This window comes from Ovis aries, chromosome 4 (assembly GCF_016772045.2).
Source record: "Ovis aries strain OAR_USU_Benz2616 breed Rambouillet chromosome 4, ARS-UI_Ramb_v3.0, whole genome shotgun sequence".
Classification (NCBI taxonomy): Eukaryota; Metazoa; Chordata; class Mammalia; order Artiodactyla; family Bovidae; genus Ovis; species Ovis aries.
Window position 1 is genome coordinate 12,108,700 of NC_056057.1, and position 15,658 is coordinate 12,124,357.

The 15,658-nt window shown below is 38.8% G+C and overlaps 1 protein-coding gene across 1 annotated transcript; it reads right to left on the reverse strand.

Moving 5' to 3' along the window:
• Window positions 1–537: 537 nt before the first annotated feature.
• BET1 (Bet1 golgi vesicular membrane trafficking protein) lies at window positions 538–14,738 on the reverse strand. Its single transcript, XM_004007725.4, has 4 exons — window positions 14,587–14,738; window positions 9,726–9,850; window positions 3,135–3,191; window positions 538–1,722 (listed from the first exon to the last, which is right to left on the reverse strand). Exons 1-4 carry the CDS (start codon window positions 14,603–14,605, stop codon window positions 1,567–1,569), a joined length of 357 nt encoding a protein of 118 aa, XP_004007774.1. The 5' UTR covers window positions 14,606–14,738; the 3' UTR covers window positions 538–1,566.
• Between the last annotated feature and the right edge of the window lie 920 nt (window positions 14,739–15,658).

Consider the following 15,658-nt stretch of genomic DNA (forward strand, 5'->3'; position numbering starts at 1 on the left):
TTAAAATTTCTACCATTTGGACCAACTGCTAGTGAAATAACTAGGTATTTTTCAGAAAAAATCTAGAGACTTGAGATTTTTTCTGAAGCTTATTATTTAAACACAGGGTTTACAGTGTGCCACCCACCAGACAAACACCTACAAGTCTCATGCCTGAATGAAACTAATAACATGAATATTTTGCTTATTCAGTTATTACACTCAACCTCCCAGACACCAACAGCAATAAACTCCTTTTCAGATTTAGCAATGAGTTTGTAAAAGATTATAAAAATATTAGAACTTTCCCATATTTGATGTTTTCCCAAAATTTTATTTCTGGCAGTACTTTTTCCTAGGGGTCCCCAAGCAAAAGGAAGAAAGAATTAAACAGATTTTTGAAATTTTTGTCATGATTTATCTCATTTTTTTGAACCAAGTAGTGAAACAATACCTTAAGCTTTCCTGAATTTGTCGTGAGTTTTCAGAACCACTTCTTGGTTTATGGAAAAAAAAAAAAAAAAAAGACTTGAACAAAGAAGCAACAAAGTCAATTAATAGGTTTTATTAAAAATTTTATTTTTGAAGCCCATAAATGAGCAAATTCCAAAACAGTAGCAATACAGACAATTTCACAACATTTTGACATCTACTTAGCAGTCCATTTTTGCATTTTGTTTCCTATAAACAAATACACTGGAATAAAACAACAGCACCCTTAACCCCAAGTTCAATGCCTGAGTATTTATTTTGAGCACATAATAAAGCAGAGGCAATTACTTTTCCTGAACATTTTATTTCCATTCAGAGCTTAGCAATTACTTTAGCTTCACATTATTCTGTCATAAATGATAACCAAATGGCCTATCTAAGTGGCTAAAATCATAAAACTATTATAAGCCAAGTCAATGTTATATATATATAAAGTTAATATAAAATGACAACTATACTGGTACACATTTGTTTTGGATCCTACTAGAAATATGCCAAAATAACAAGTTTTAGTAAAGACTGAGGTCCTTGGGTAGAGGAGGGGAAGAAGAGTCATATCATCAAAAATTATTAGGAAAACTGTAGGTTAAAAAAAAATCAGCCTACAATTTAAACGAAATAGAGGAGGAAAGAAGAGTACAACATTGGGGCGATGACAATTCAGGAAGACACATTTCCCATCCATCAGAGACTTGCTCACCACCTCAAGAGCACAGCACCAGGCTCTTTAGGCATTGCTACTCTCCCACAAAGTTATTTATGTGGAACGGAAACCTACATTTATGGTCACAACAGAATTTTATAACTGCTCTTTAATCTCACAGCAAAAACAGGAAAAAATTGTTAGGGCCAGAGCGACCCTCAGAACATCTCAATGCCCCTGAAAATTGGGGCAAAAAGTGAATCATTAAGAAACAGTATCCAAAGAGCACTGTATTATCTGGTGTGATTTATAAAACAGGATTCAGTACTCTCTGATGGGAAGAGCCACAGTAGCTGAAATTTAGGAATGTTTTGATGCTGATTTTTTTTTTTACTGATGTGGTACTCCAAGCTGTTAAGTTGGAACAAATTCCAAACTCACACTGACTTGCATCACCTCAGTTTAATAATCCAGTAAATGACAAAAAAGACAAAGAATGAGAATAGCATCATATAGCACAGCAACTTCGTTTGGCTTCCTCTGGATAAAATCTTCAGTTTTCCCATAGTTTTACCTAGAAATCCAGTTGTAGAATCAAACTGGGAATCCTGTGAGGAAAAAAGGGAAACATAATAGTTGGATTCTAACATTCTACATATGCATATTTGACTAATTTAATATATAGTCATTAGAATACACTTTTAATGACATTTTCTGGAGCCTGCGTATAACTTGGATAATCAACCTGATTACTCCATGCAAAATAATTTTCTCAATAAATAAGCTCTTTCATTACCCAATAAACATTCTTTCAGCTCCAGAGTAATTCAAAATCCCGAAGTATTTAGGTCTTATTCCAATTATGTGGATTAAAAAACATTAACAATAAAAGTAAGAGGTCCATTGACCATCACACAGGTTTCCCCCTCATTTTGTTGGAGGTATCACTCTCCAAGGTTAAATGGTTAGTTGCTTCCCAGCACAGCAGTTGATCCACTGAATATAGTTAGCAGTTAAATGTACCTTTACTTTGAAGATCCTTTTGTTTAGGAAGCTGACTTTGAAGGTCAGCGGAATCTATTAAAAGTTAAGAGTCTCTCATGCAGCAGTAGTAAACTGTGGTAAAGACTTCAAATATGGACGGGGAAAACGGCCACACTAAAACACAGCTAGAGAAGTCCTGCCGGTGAGAGAGCTGCGTATGCTTTGGGAAGACTGCACTTTTTTAGAAATCTCAATAACCGGAGAGGTAAGGTCCTGACATAATGACAGCCTTGTACAGTTCAGGTTCCAGGCAGCTTAAGCACTTTACATTTGTAGCTCTTCCCTAGGGCTATGCAACAAAATCACCTGGGATGTAAAATTTTTTCAAAATACATATACCGAGCGACACCCCGCTCCCTAAAATTCTGAATCAGCACATTTCAAGTGAGAACCAGGCATGGATATTTTCAAAGTTCCTCAAGTGATTCTAATGTACAACCTTCACTAGAAAACTTTAAGTGCAAAATTCATTCTTAAATAGCACAATTTTAAAAGCATTTGAAGAAACTAGGGGAGGTCTAGAGGAGTTTGACGTCCAAAATAAACAGTGAGGAATGAAGAGTCTCTAGCAAGAAAAGGTATACCTCACTGAGCTTGTTTAGAGAGAAAAAGCCTGGGGATGTTACTATATTCAGTCTTATTGACTTGTTCACAGTGATCTTAGGAGATCAAGCAGAAGACAGGTTTACATTAGGTGAAAGACATTTGGTTGACTGGTTATAAAGCATTTACTTGGCAGTCTATATCTGCTGAGATCTTAAAGACAGCTTGAAACTGACTCATCTGTCCTGAGTCTTTAACAGTGTTCTAAATACAAGATAAAATATACACTCACTCCTACCTCCTCCTCCTACTCATATGGGTTAGGCAAGACGAAAAATGTAAAAATAGGGCAAAAACAACTCTCAGAGTTAGTCTAAGCCAAATCTGAGAATATCCAATCAAGTTCCTTAAAGTTAAAATCATAACCACTTACCATTTCAGCTAATAATTTATTTTGATGTTTAACTTCATGCCCTATTTCAATGGAAAGCTACAAAGAAAAAAGCATAAACATCATTACTTGCCTAAATGTTTTTAAGGGTTATAAAGTAAAAACAACAATGCCATTCTAAGCATACATGTTTTCTCAAATAAAACTGCATTCTTAAAAATATAAAACATACTTTATTCTTTGGTTATTTTTCCCACTGAAATTAATAAAAACTAATTTAGAGATTAAATGTCCACTTTTAAATGATGGGTATATCTAAGAAGCCATGACAAAGAAAATTAGAAAATATTTGTAGCAGAATAAAAGAGAATTTATCAAAATTTGTTGCATGCAGCTGAAGCTGATCAATACAACTAAATTCAATATGGAATCTTGAATAAGGGATGAAAACAAATAATGAACACTAGCATAAAATTTTGTGAAATTTGGATAAAAGCTGTACTTTAGTTAATAATACTGTATCATATGTTAATTTCCTTTTTTTTAACAACATAGTATATATGGGGTTTTTAAAGTATCTTTGATATTAAGTTCTCAGTTTGATATTAACTTCACATTTAAATGCTTTCTTCTCTGCAATCACCCTGTTTTTTCAATCTTTTAATTTTGTTGAGGCTTTCAATTGGCCAAGTCAAAGATCTCTCTTGGGAAATGTCACATTGCACTTGAAAATATGTGTGTTATTTTCAAGTATCTTTTGATACTGATCTCTAACATAATTCCACAGTGGTAAGAGAACAGACACTGTATGATTTCAATACCTTGAGGCCATCAAATTTTTGCACTTGGTCTTATGTCTCTGGATATGCTTCAGTGTCTCCTAGTGTACAGTCTATGGGAACTTGATAGAATTTATATCCTGATGTTGTGTGAAACTGTATAAATCTTAATTATATTGAATAGGCTCACAGTGTTTTCAAGTCTACTATATCATTCTACTTTTCTGTCCATTCATTTTTGAGAGTTTGATATTGAAAATTCAACTAAAAATCTTAATCTACTTAAAAAATTAATTGTAATATATAGTGGAAATATTATTTCATTCTGTGTTTTCCAAGTCTCCTATAAAGTTACCTTAGTTTCATAATTAAAAAGAAAACTAATTTAGAATCTCTATTCCTTCTCACCTATAGACATGGTCTCCCTGCTCTTCATTTTGATTTAAACTTAATATTCAACTCCATCTTTTAATTTAGGTACGTGTTTCTTTCCTGTCCTCTTATCCTTGAATTCTTTGTTCTCATCATTCACACAATAGCATTTGTTTGTATATTTCTTCATTTACATTTTAAAAATGTTATCTAAGTTCCCATATTATCAAGTTCAGATATAAGTAATATTTTCCTAATGAATGTGACGTTACTTTGACTATACGCCTAAATTAATTATTTCTTTAGATTCTAAAGGTGTTGTTTCTTTAAAATTTGATAACAAATTGGAAAAAATTTACAAGTTAGTGTTACCCACATTATGAAGCTACGCAGAGAAGAAGCTGAGTCTGAATGAAGTTAGCATATGTGACTACAGCTGCTATTCAAATCAAAAACTATCTAATACTTCATATGACAAATTCATCAAAGACTTCACTTCTAAAATAGCTGAATAAATACACTACTACTAAACATTGGAAACTACTAAAAAATCATGGTAAACCACTGCAAATATTGTCCTCAGCTTATTTTGTAAGTATCTGGGGTAATATTAACACAAAACCATTCTAGGATTCTATAGATCAGAATATAAGCTTTTCCCCAAAATTTAATAATTCAGAAATAATAGAGCAACTATGAAACTAGCCAGCCCAAATCTCCTAACTACTTTTACAACTGTCCTTCATGCCAGGGAAAGAAATATGCATGAGAAAAAGGCTTTCTTCTAACAAGGAGCCTAAGTGATCAATATTGGAATTTTAAAAAAATCATTTAATTCTTAATTTCCTCCAAAATGTTGTATTTTCTAAGTTATTAACATTATGCAATATTGCTTAGTTCATAGATTGACTCCTTTTGATTTAATAAGACCTTGAAAACAGTCTCTAGGCTGAAATACAATTCTGTTTTCCAAAGACTAATGAGCTATCAATTAAGTTTTGGCAACATAAGCTTCCAATGAATGCTCTGTAAGTGTACCACACATGTTTATTTTAATGCATAATCAAAACTATCTTTTGGTAATTCCTTTATTTAATACATATTAACTCAATACACTATAAGGAAATACGTTAGGTGCTATGTAGAATGTAAAACTACAACAGAAAACGCTGTATTCTGATAAATTTCTTTTACATACAAACAATTCCAATGCAGATCGTTACACAATAAGTGCTACAGAAGTGGTACAAATGATCTTATGTTCACAAGGAAAACGTTAGGTTTATGTGGTGATCAGGTGAAGCCTGGAGGAGAGAAGGTGAAAAGAAGAGATGGAGCCTTTCAGATGGGCAAGACTTCAGCCAGGGTCGGGAGGGAGAGGATGCCCCAGGCACGGGGACTGCATGAGCAAAGACGCAGGAGTGGGAGGGCGACCGTGCGCACAGGGCACGAGGGACGTGCAAATCTGGCTGGCGGCCGCACGCACATGTTCTGAAGCACAGGAGGTGAGGTCTAAAAGGCTGGGGCAATCTCTGCAGAACCTGTCTCATCAAGCTACAGAGTGCGAACTTCATTTCTCACATCATGGGAGGCCACTGAAGACTTCTGGGAGTGTAGAATGCACTTTTCAAAATACTCTAAAAACCAAAAAGGTGACTGTGATGACTACTGGGTGTAGCTCAGACCGAAACATACGAAAAATGGGAAACAGATAGGTTAAAAGGCTTTCCCAATAGTCCACTGAAGAAAACCGGGGCATAGTACTAGAACCAGGAAGGTCAAAATAGGAACAGCAGAGAGAAGGAACATAGGACTTGGTGACTGACAGGAGGTTCAAAGGCAGACACACAGAAGACTGAGATTCGTAGCTTTGGAGACTAGAAGACGGAAAGTCAGAAGATGAGCTGCTTGGCGGTGGAAGGTGGAAGGCTCTGAGATTACTACACTGTAACTGTACTGTGGCATTGTAAAACACTACAAGCAGTATTTAAGATTTAACCACCAAAAAAAGCTGAAGTTTAAAATATATATATCAAAACCAATACAATATTGTAAAGTAAAACAAATAAATACATAAACTATGAGCCCCCCTCCCCCCCAAAAAAAATATATACCATAAATTTTGACATTTTCTAACCTGTGTAAATTTTGAGTCACATTACTAAAACTTAACTGATAGTTCATTAGTTTTTGGAAAGTAGAATTGTATTCAGCCTGGAGACTGTTACATTCTGAAATGAGTATTATTTTCAAGGTCTTAATAAATCAATAGGAATTGATTATTGAACTAAGCAATATCATATAATGTTAATAATTTAAAAATACAACATTTGGATGAAATTAAGACTTATTTGAGTTTTAATACCAATATTGATAATTTAGGCTCCTTATTAAACAAAGCTTTTCTCATGGAAATTTCTTTCCCTGGAATAAATGACCGTTGTATTAAAGAAAGTACAGTACTTGGATGCAATCACAAAAACAACACAATGATCTGTTTGTTTCGAAGGCAAACCATTCAATATCACAGTAATCCAAGTCTATGCCCCGACCAGTAATGCTGAAGAAGCTGAAGCAGAACAGTTCTATGAAGACCTACAAGGCATTTTAGAACTCACAACCAAAAAAGATGTCCTTTTCATTATAGGGGACTGGAATGCAAAAGTAGGAGGTCAAGAAATACCTGGAGTAACCGGCAAATTTGGCCTTGGAGTACAGAATGAAGCAGGGCAAAGGCTAATGGAGTTTTGCCAAGAGAACGCACTGGTCATAGCAAACACCCTCTTCCAACAACACAAGAGAAGGCTCTACACATGGACATCACCAGATGGTCAACAGTGAAATCAGATTGATTATGTTCTTTGCAGCCAAAGATGGAGAAGCTCTATACAGTCAACAAAAACAAGACCAGGAGCTGACTGTGGCTCAGATCATGAACTGCTTATTGTCAAATTCAGACTTAAATTTAAGAAAGTAGGGAAAACCACTAGACCATTCAGGTATGACCTAAATCAAATCCCTTACGAATATACAGTGGAAGTGAGAAATAGATTTAAGGGACTACATCTGATAGAGTGCCTGAAGAACTATGGACGGAGGTTCATGACACTGTTCAGGAGACAGGAATTAAGACCATCTCCAAGAAAAAGAAATGCAAAAAAGCAAAATGGCTATCTGAGGAGTTCTTATAAATAGCTGTGAAAAGAAGAGAAGTGAAAAGCAAAGGAGAAAAGGAAAGATATAAGCATCTGAATGCAGAGTTCCAGAGAATAGCAAGGAGAGATAACAAAGCCTTCTTCAGTGATCAATGCAAAGAAATAGAGGAAAACATTAGACCGGGAAAGACTAGAGATCTCTTTTAAAAAGTTAGAGATACCAAGGGAACTTTGCATGTAAAGATGGGCTCTATAAAGGACAGAAATGGTTTGGACCTAACAGAAGCAGAAGATGTTAAGAAGAGGTGGTAAGAATACACAGAAGAACTGTTCAGAAAAGATCTTCATGACCCAGATAATCATGATGCTGTGATCACTCACCTAGAGCCAGACATCCTGGAATGTGAAGTCAAGTGGGCCTTAGGAAGCATCACTACAAACAAAGTTAGTGGAGGTGATGGAACTCAAGTTAAGCTATTTCAAATCCTAAAAGATGATGCTGTGAAAGTGCTGCACTCAATATGCCAGCAAATTTGGAAAACTCAGCAGTGGCCACAGGACTGGAAAAGGTCAGTTTTCATTCCAATCCCAAAGAAAGGCAATGCCAAAGAATGCTCAAACTACCACACAATTGCACTCATTTCACACACTAGCAAAGTAATCCTCAAAATTCTCCAAGCCAGGCTTCAGCAATACGTGAACCGTGAACTTCCAGATGTTCAAGCAGGATTTAGAAAAGGCAGAGGAACCAGGGATCAAAATGCCAACATCTGCTAGATAATCGAAAAAGCAAGAGAGTTCCAGAAAACATCTATTTCTGCTTTATTGACTATGCCAAAGCCTTTGACTGTGTGCATCACAATAAACTCTGGAAAATTTTGAAAGAGATGGGAATACCAGACCACCTAGCCTTTCTCCTGTGAAATCTGTATCCAGATCAAGAAGCAACAGTTAGAAGTGGACATGGAACAACAGACTGGTTCCAAATAGGAAAAGGAGTACCTCAAGGCTGTATACTGTCACCCTGCTTATTTAACTTATATGCAGAGTACATCATGAGAAACACTGAGTTGGAAGAAGCACAAGCTGGAATCAAGATTGCTGGGAGAAATATCAGTAACCTCAGATATTCGGATGACACCACCCTTATGGCAGAAAATGAGCAAGAACTAAAAAGCCTCTTGAAAGTGAAAGAGGAGAGTGAAGAAGTTGGCTTAAAGCTCAACATTCAGAAAACGAAGATCATGGCATCCGGTCCCATCACCCCACGGCAAATAGATGGGGAAACAGTGGCTGATTTTAATTTTTGGGCTCTAAAATCACTGCAGATGGTGATTGCAGCCATGAAATTAAAAGACACTTACTCCCTGGAAGGAAAGTTATGACCAACCTAGACAGCATATTAAAAAGCAGAGACTTCACTTTGTCAACAAAGGTCTGACTAGTCAAGGCTATGGTTTTTCCAGTAGTCAGGTATGGATATGAGAGTTGGACTGTAAAGAAAGCTGAGGGCCGAAGAATTTATGCTTTTGAACTGTGGTGTTGGAGAAGACTCTTGAGAGTCCCTTGGAATGCAAGGAGATCCAACCAGTCCATCCTAAAGGAGATCAGTCCTGCGTGTTCATTGGAGGACTGATGTTGAAGCTGAAAATTCAATACTTTCACCACCTGACGTGAAGAGCTGACTCATTTGCAAAGACCCTGATGCTGGGAAAGATTAAGGGTGGGAGGAGAAGGGGACAACAGAGGATGAGATGGTTGGATGGCATCACCGACTCAATGGACATGAGTTTAGGTGAACTCCACAAGTTGGTGACGGACAGGGAGGCCTCCGTGCTACAGTCCATGGCATCACAAAGAGTCGGACAAGACTGAGTGACTGAACTGAACTGAACTTAGGTGATTTGGGCTATCTAGTTGCTTTATTATCCCTGAATTGTTAAATCTAGGGGGAAAGCTCATACCTCTGAACTATATAGTTTTGTGGGACTAAATCCCCTATGCCAATAAAAGCATACATTTTTAAACTTTTTAATTTTGTACTGGAGTACAGCCAATTAACAATGTTGTGATAGTTGCAGGTGAACTGCAAAGGGACTCAAAGGATACACATGTATCCATTCTCCTCCAAACAACCCTCTCATCCAGGCTGCCACATAACATTGAGCAGAGTTCCCTGTGCTATGCAGTAGGTACGTGTTGGTTATCCATTTTAAATACAGCAGTGTGTACATGTCTGTCCCAAACGCCCTATCCCTTCCTCCCATGAAAAAAAAACATATATGTATATAAATGTACAAACTAAAAAGTGTATGTTATATACTTACAGATTTTATAGCAGTTACTTTGTTTCTCAGACTTTCCGTGAGTCTCTCGTTCTCCTCTTCACAGGCACTATACCCACTGTTAGGATAGCCATAGTTCCCATAGTTGCCAGGGGGTACTCCTTCACCTGCAAGGATCAGTCCCGAGCAGAGTTGTAGCAAAAACAAGTCCCTTCTGAAACCCTGACTAGAAAGAACTGAAAAAGACCCCTGGAGGGCGCTGACAGACAGACCAGGTATGTCTGTAATACTCACACTCCGAACTTTAAAAATTAATAACCAAATAGGGTTCAGAACAACTCTAATAACCTCTCTTAAGCAAAGGATACTGAATTCAGCTCAATATGCATTTGTTGACTGCTTACTGATTGCCCACAAGAATCTGAAATAGACAATGATATATAAGGGTATTCTGAACGTACTTCCTGCTCTCTAGAACTATACCATTAAACGCGCACACACACACACACACCTAAAAATAGGAACATCAACTACCTATGGAAGAAGCTTGGCTGTGAAGGGAAAGGCAGAGATGGGATAATACAACAGGATGGAGTATGGCAGAGGGAAGGTCCTTTATGGGCATCTCTTTTAAACAGAAGAGAGCGAGAATAACTTATGGAGAATATTAACTGAGATTTAAGAGGGAGACTCATTCATTCTTCAACAATACTTGAGAAACTATCATGCATCAGATCCCTTGTTCTTTCTAGGGAACTATCAATACTTTTCAGAGCTCTTCTTCTAGGGAAGAGCATTGGGATACAGGACAACAGTCCCAGGCACTGCCCAATATAACTTGATATTCATCAGGCACTCCAACAGGTGGAGTGAGCCTTGAACAGTGAATGCATATACTAACACGTTGGAGGACTGAGAAAGGAAAGCATTGTTGAGGGTATTACCTAACTGCATTTAAAAGAAAAAACAAAAAACAAAAAACAAAAAACTGTTGACAATTTTCTCAGTGAAATAAAAGAAAAGCCTGTCTCTGAAGAATGGTGATCTTTGGGGGAAAAAAACTGTAGAGAATAATGGAAGAAAATAACCGGGGTTGTACAGGATTACTACAGGGATAAAGCAATTGTGGCTGAGGCAATTATACTGTAGTGTGATTTTTCACCTGGATGTGTGATTTTTCTGCAGAAACACTGATCAGCCTATATCAGCCCATGAGAACCTGGAGGGTTGGACTGAAACAAGAGTTGGAGTGCAGTGTTGGGGCTGCTGAAGAACAGAGCCCCAAGATGTTGAGATTCCTTGTCAAAAGAGTAGGTGATATATATGGATTCTGGGGACTAGACTGGCAATGGAAGCCTGGCACTATAATACAGAGACTAGAGGCCTCTGTCTGCTCAGAGTGAATGAAGTGGTGCTGACAGTAAGATGGAAGGGCAGAAAGTAGCAGGCAACACTGGTGACTGAAGCAAGTGTTGGAAAGTGAACAGGAAGCTCTTTCCAGGCATAGTAAAACTCTCACTTTCTCTAAAAAGCAAAACCCTCTTTTGAATTCCTATAGCTCTGACTATACATAACACTAATATCATCCTCTGGACTGCACTCCAAGGGCAGAAACTAAGTTTGTTCTGCTCATGGCTATAGATCCCCCCAAAACATATACATAGTAAGGCACAGCCAGTAAATACTTGTAAATGAACTAAGTAACTAACAGAATCTGAATTCAGTTATTCAGCTTTGAACGTGTCTGCCTTTGTCAACGTGGTCATAAGCTTCTTTGAGGACAAAAACAGCGTCTCAGCCTTTTTCTGTATCCCTGTATCTAACAAGTACTTCAAGCAGGAGACACACAATCTCCACCACCACAAAAACCACAACAAGATGTTAAACAAGTATATTACTGAGGAGAAAGAGTTGCCTTCCTCAAATTTCCCTCAATTGCTGATCCATCATCTACAAAGTTCTGTAAGTGTGCCATTGTACAATGTAAGGACAAGTGACTAGACATATTATTCGCCTCTACTCCACAATTAAAAGAATCATTTAAAAAATGCATTCTCACCCTATTCATCAATGATATGCTATACAAATTCTACTTTAATAAAGACCAAAATCCTTAAAGGAAATAAAAATATCTTCATATTTTACACGATTAATATGCTACATAAATAATGTTCACCCAGTAAGTCATTACTGACTGGTTGAATTAACCACTTGACAACTTCCCCAAGGAATTCAGTTCTAAATTAGTGGCTATTTGTTTCTATTCCCTTCATTATTATTTTTGTATATCTTATTTTTATTTTTAGAGTTCTGTACTGTTCCATTTATTAAAAGTGAAATTCCCGTTTTATTTATTGTCCAGAAAGCTTTCAAAGCACCTTCTCCTATTCAAGAGTTAATCTTCCCTCACACCATCATCCATCCCCAGTATTTAAAAAAAAAAAGATCAAAAGTTAGGAGTTGTTATTCCAAGTTTAGCCACTTCTTTTGTGTGACTTACTGGCATGAAAATTTGTAGGAAAGCTAATGGGTGTCAAAGATAATCCTCAGACTGTGTCCATAAACAAACGCTACTTCTGCACAGTGTCTATCATAAATGAACCAAGTCACTTAGACAGTCATGTGAACTGTGGGCCCGGAGAGGGGAATGGCAACCCAGTCCAGTATCCTTGCCTGGAAAACTCCCTGGACAGAGGAGCCTGGCGGGCTATAGGTCTTGGGGTCACAAAGAGTTAGGCCCAGCTGAGGCACCAAGCATGCCGAGGAAGTGCGGGGGCTTCTCTACATGAATGTTTATCGGATTCAGGACCCCAATACACACTGATACTTAAAAAAGAAAAAAAGCTCTTGTCACATCATGTCACATCACACCAATGTAATTTACAACAACAGACACCTAAGGAATCACTTTTCCTCCTCTCAACTACAGAGGAGTTTAGAAACAAACTTTAAAAAGAAAAAAACAAAAACACTCTATCCTAGAGATTCTGACTTAGTTGGTCTGGGCTGGGGTCCAGGTATTCAAGCCTTAAAAGCTCTCTAGGTGATTCTAGTGTACAGTCAGGGCTCAGAACCACCATCTCTCAAGTTCCTCTCTCTGCAATTTCACAGCATATTGCTGCACAAAACTTTCAAAAAGGCCCAAAGACCTACTGATGAGATCCAAATTCTTTGACCTGGTACTCAAAGGTCTCCACAACGTGGTTGGTTCTGGTCCTATGCCTCCTACTTCAACCAAACTGGTTTAACCATAATCCCTTAAACACATCATTCATAATTCTAGATTCTGTCCTACAACTGTTTGGAACGAGGAGAGGGTCACACTTCCAACTGGAAACAAACTCTCCTACACTTTGCTATTAAGCTGCAGCTGAGGCTTCTATGTCCACACAAATTACCAAGCGCTCTCTGTGAAATCCCTGGGACATTCACGGCCTACAGAACTTATTTGGTATTTGGTTGTATAGCTACCACCTTGTACCATAATTTATTTTTGTACATATTTCTACTCCTCAACTAGATTAGAAGCTTGGGGAGCATGAACAGAGCTACACAGGACTGCCTGTGGGTGCTCAGTCCTGACTGACTACTTGTAACCCCATGGACTGTAGCCTGCCAGGCTCCTCTGTCCATGGGATTCTCCAGGCAAGAGTACTGGAGTGGGTTCTTTCTTCAGGGCATCTTCCTGACCCAGGGATTGAACCTGCATCTCGTGCGCACCTCCAGGATTGGCAGGTGGATTCTCTACCACTAAGCCACAGGGAAGCCACAAAGGACTGTATACCTAGAGCTTACTCAACTACACAATAAATGTTTGCTGTCATTAATGATAAAAAGGAAACTCATTTAGGCATATAAAACTAACCTTGTTCAAACTGAGTTATTTTTTTTCTCTACAATTTACCCAGCCAATTGTCCTTTTATGAGCCAAGTATTCACAAAAACTACATTTTTCAAGAGCTTTTTCTCATACTACAATTTACTAATCAATGTACATGCCTAGAGTTACTGGCAACTTTCACTAACTTTAAATACCTGACACTTTGGAAACACTCTTTTTCCATCGAATTATAAGAATTGAAAAAGGTAACAAACATTATCCTTTTTCAAGTATGTCATATATTTAGATATACTGTATATTAATATGGCAGGTGTCATCTCTTAATAGTTCCAGAACCAGAAAATGCTGTTTTAATGGCTTTGTGCTGTAACAGCCCACTGTAAATTCTTGTGCCTAATTTGTTCTGCTGCTTGGTGAACTACTTCCTAGGCCAAAAGTCAAGAACAAATGCTAAGTCACCAGGTATTACTGCATTCTACCGTCTTACCAGGGGAACAAGGGTCAGATAAGAAATGTTCTGGGTAAAATGGCCTTTGACTCCGAAGATCCACATCACGGCCTTTAACAAAAATGACACCTGTGTTTACCTGTGAAACTCACTGTTACCAGGCGAATACGATTATTATCAGTGTGCTTTGCATGCAACACTCTTCAAACTTCACTTCTGAAGAAACTAACATTAGGTCCAGCAGAGAGAAGCGAAGACAGACTTCAGCAACTATGGAAACTCGGCAATTTCCACAACCGCGCTCAGACAGTAACACTACAAAAAAACTCCTCACTGCGTTGGTACCTGTACATACCTCACCCCTAATTCTCCACTATTCCATCTAAACCTACCATCCATAACTTGAGACAGAACCAAACTTAAGGAACCCACTAGGATCTGGAACAAACGGTGGTGTTTCCACTTGACACCATTTCCAAAGACTCCTCCATACACCCTGCTCTCTGCTTCAGATTCCAGAGACAAGAGGCCAGTCCGATTTCCACCCCCGCGCCCCTGCGCCCAGCACCGCCAGTTCCAGGGTCCCAGAACTTCGAATCTCAGCCTCTTCTTACCCAGGCCTGCACGCCTCATCCTGCCAGAGGAGCGGGGGGAAAGGCGGGCAGAGGGGTGGGTAGGAAGAGGCCAGGGACCACCTGGATCGCGTCCTCAGGACCAGGGCCCGGCGAAACAGCAACTTCTTCCTCCAATGCGCCACGACATCAGTAAAGTCTAAACACCGCGCCGGCTGATGGCGTCACCCAAGGCGCTTACTGGCGCCCTGCGAAGCGGCTTGAATGGCATTCTGGGAAATATAGTTCGCCGCCGAGGCCGAGCGTGAGGCCGAGACTTGGGGTGAACCCGGGTGAAGAAGTAGGCGGGGCTTCCGGCAAAGGGGCGCTTGCTGCTTCAGCTGCCTCTCAGGACCTGGGACCCAGACTCTGGACCTGGGACGCTGGATCTCCGCTCCTGGACTGGCTCTTCCTCTCAGCTGCGGACTCCGAATTTAAATCAGTACATCTGTCCTTCCCAGACCATGAGAGGATGGTTAACTTCTCTTTCCTGATTCCGCCTCTCACTGCCTGTCACCACGAGTTAGTTCAGGTAAAGTCAAAGAAAACTTTATCCAAGTTTCTGGTCTCACACATAAGTAATCTGAGACCCACTGAAGGGACGGAAGAGGGGTAGCCAGTTGGTGCCCGGGTCACCCAGTGGTGTAGAGTAAAACCAAGCCCCTACTACTAGGATCCTGCTCCACTGAATTAGTCGATCAAAGTAACTGGGTCTCCTCAGGGGCAGTGGAGGCTTCATTTCCTTTACTGAGCTGGTTGCATTTCTGGAAAGAATCACAGCCATTAGTTAAGGGACTGAAGGACCCCTAAACTTCCCCCTACTTAGATCTTTTAAACTTACACAAAGGATACCAAAATACTATTTACACATGGTAAGGCGCCAATTTAAAGAGTTTATAAGCTTGTTGGTGGAGGTGGAGTAGTACTGGAACCTCACAGGATTATGGTGAGGATTGAATGAGAAATTTAAAAAAAAGAATCTGATACACAGTAGATGAACAAAGGCCATTGGATCCTTGCAGTTTTATCGTTGCTGCTGTATGACAGTGAGATAATCTCTGTACTAGGGAGTTCT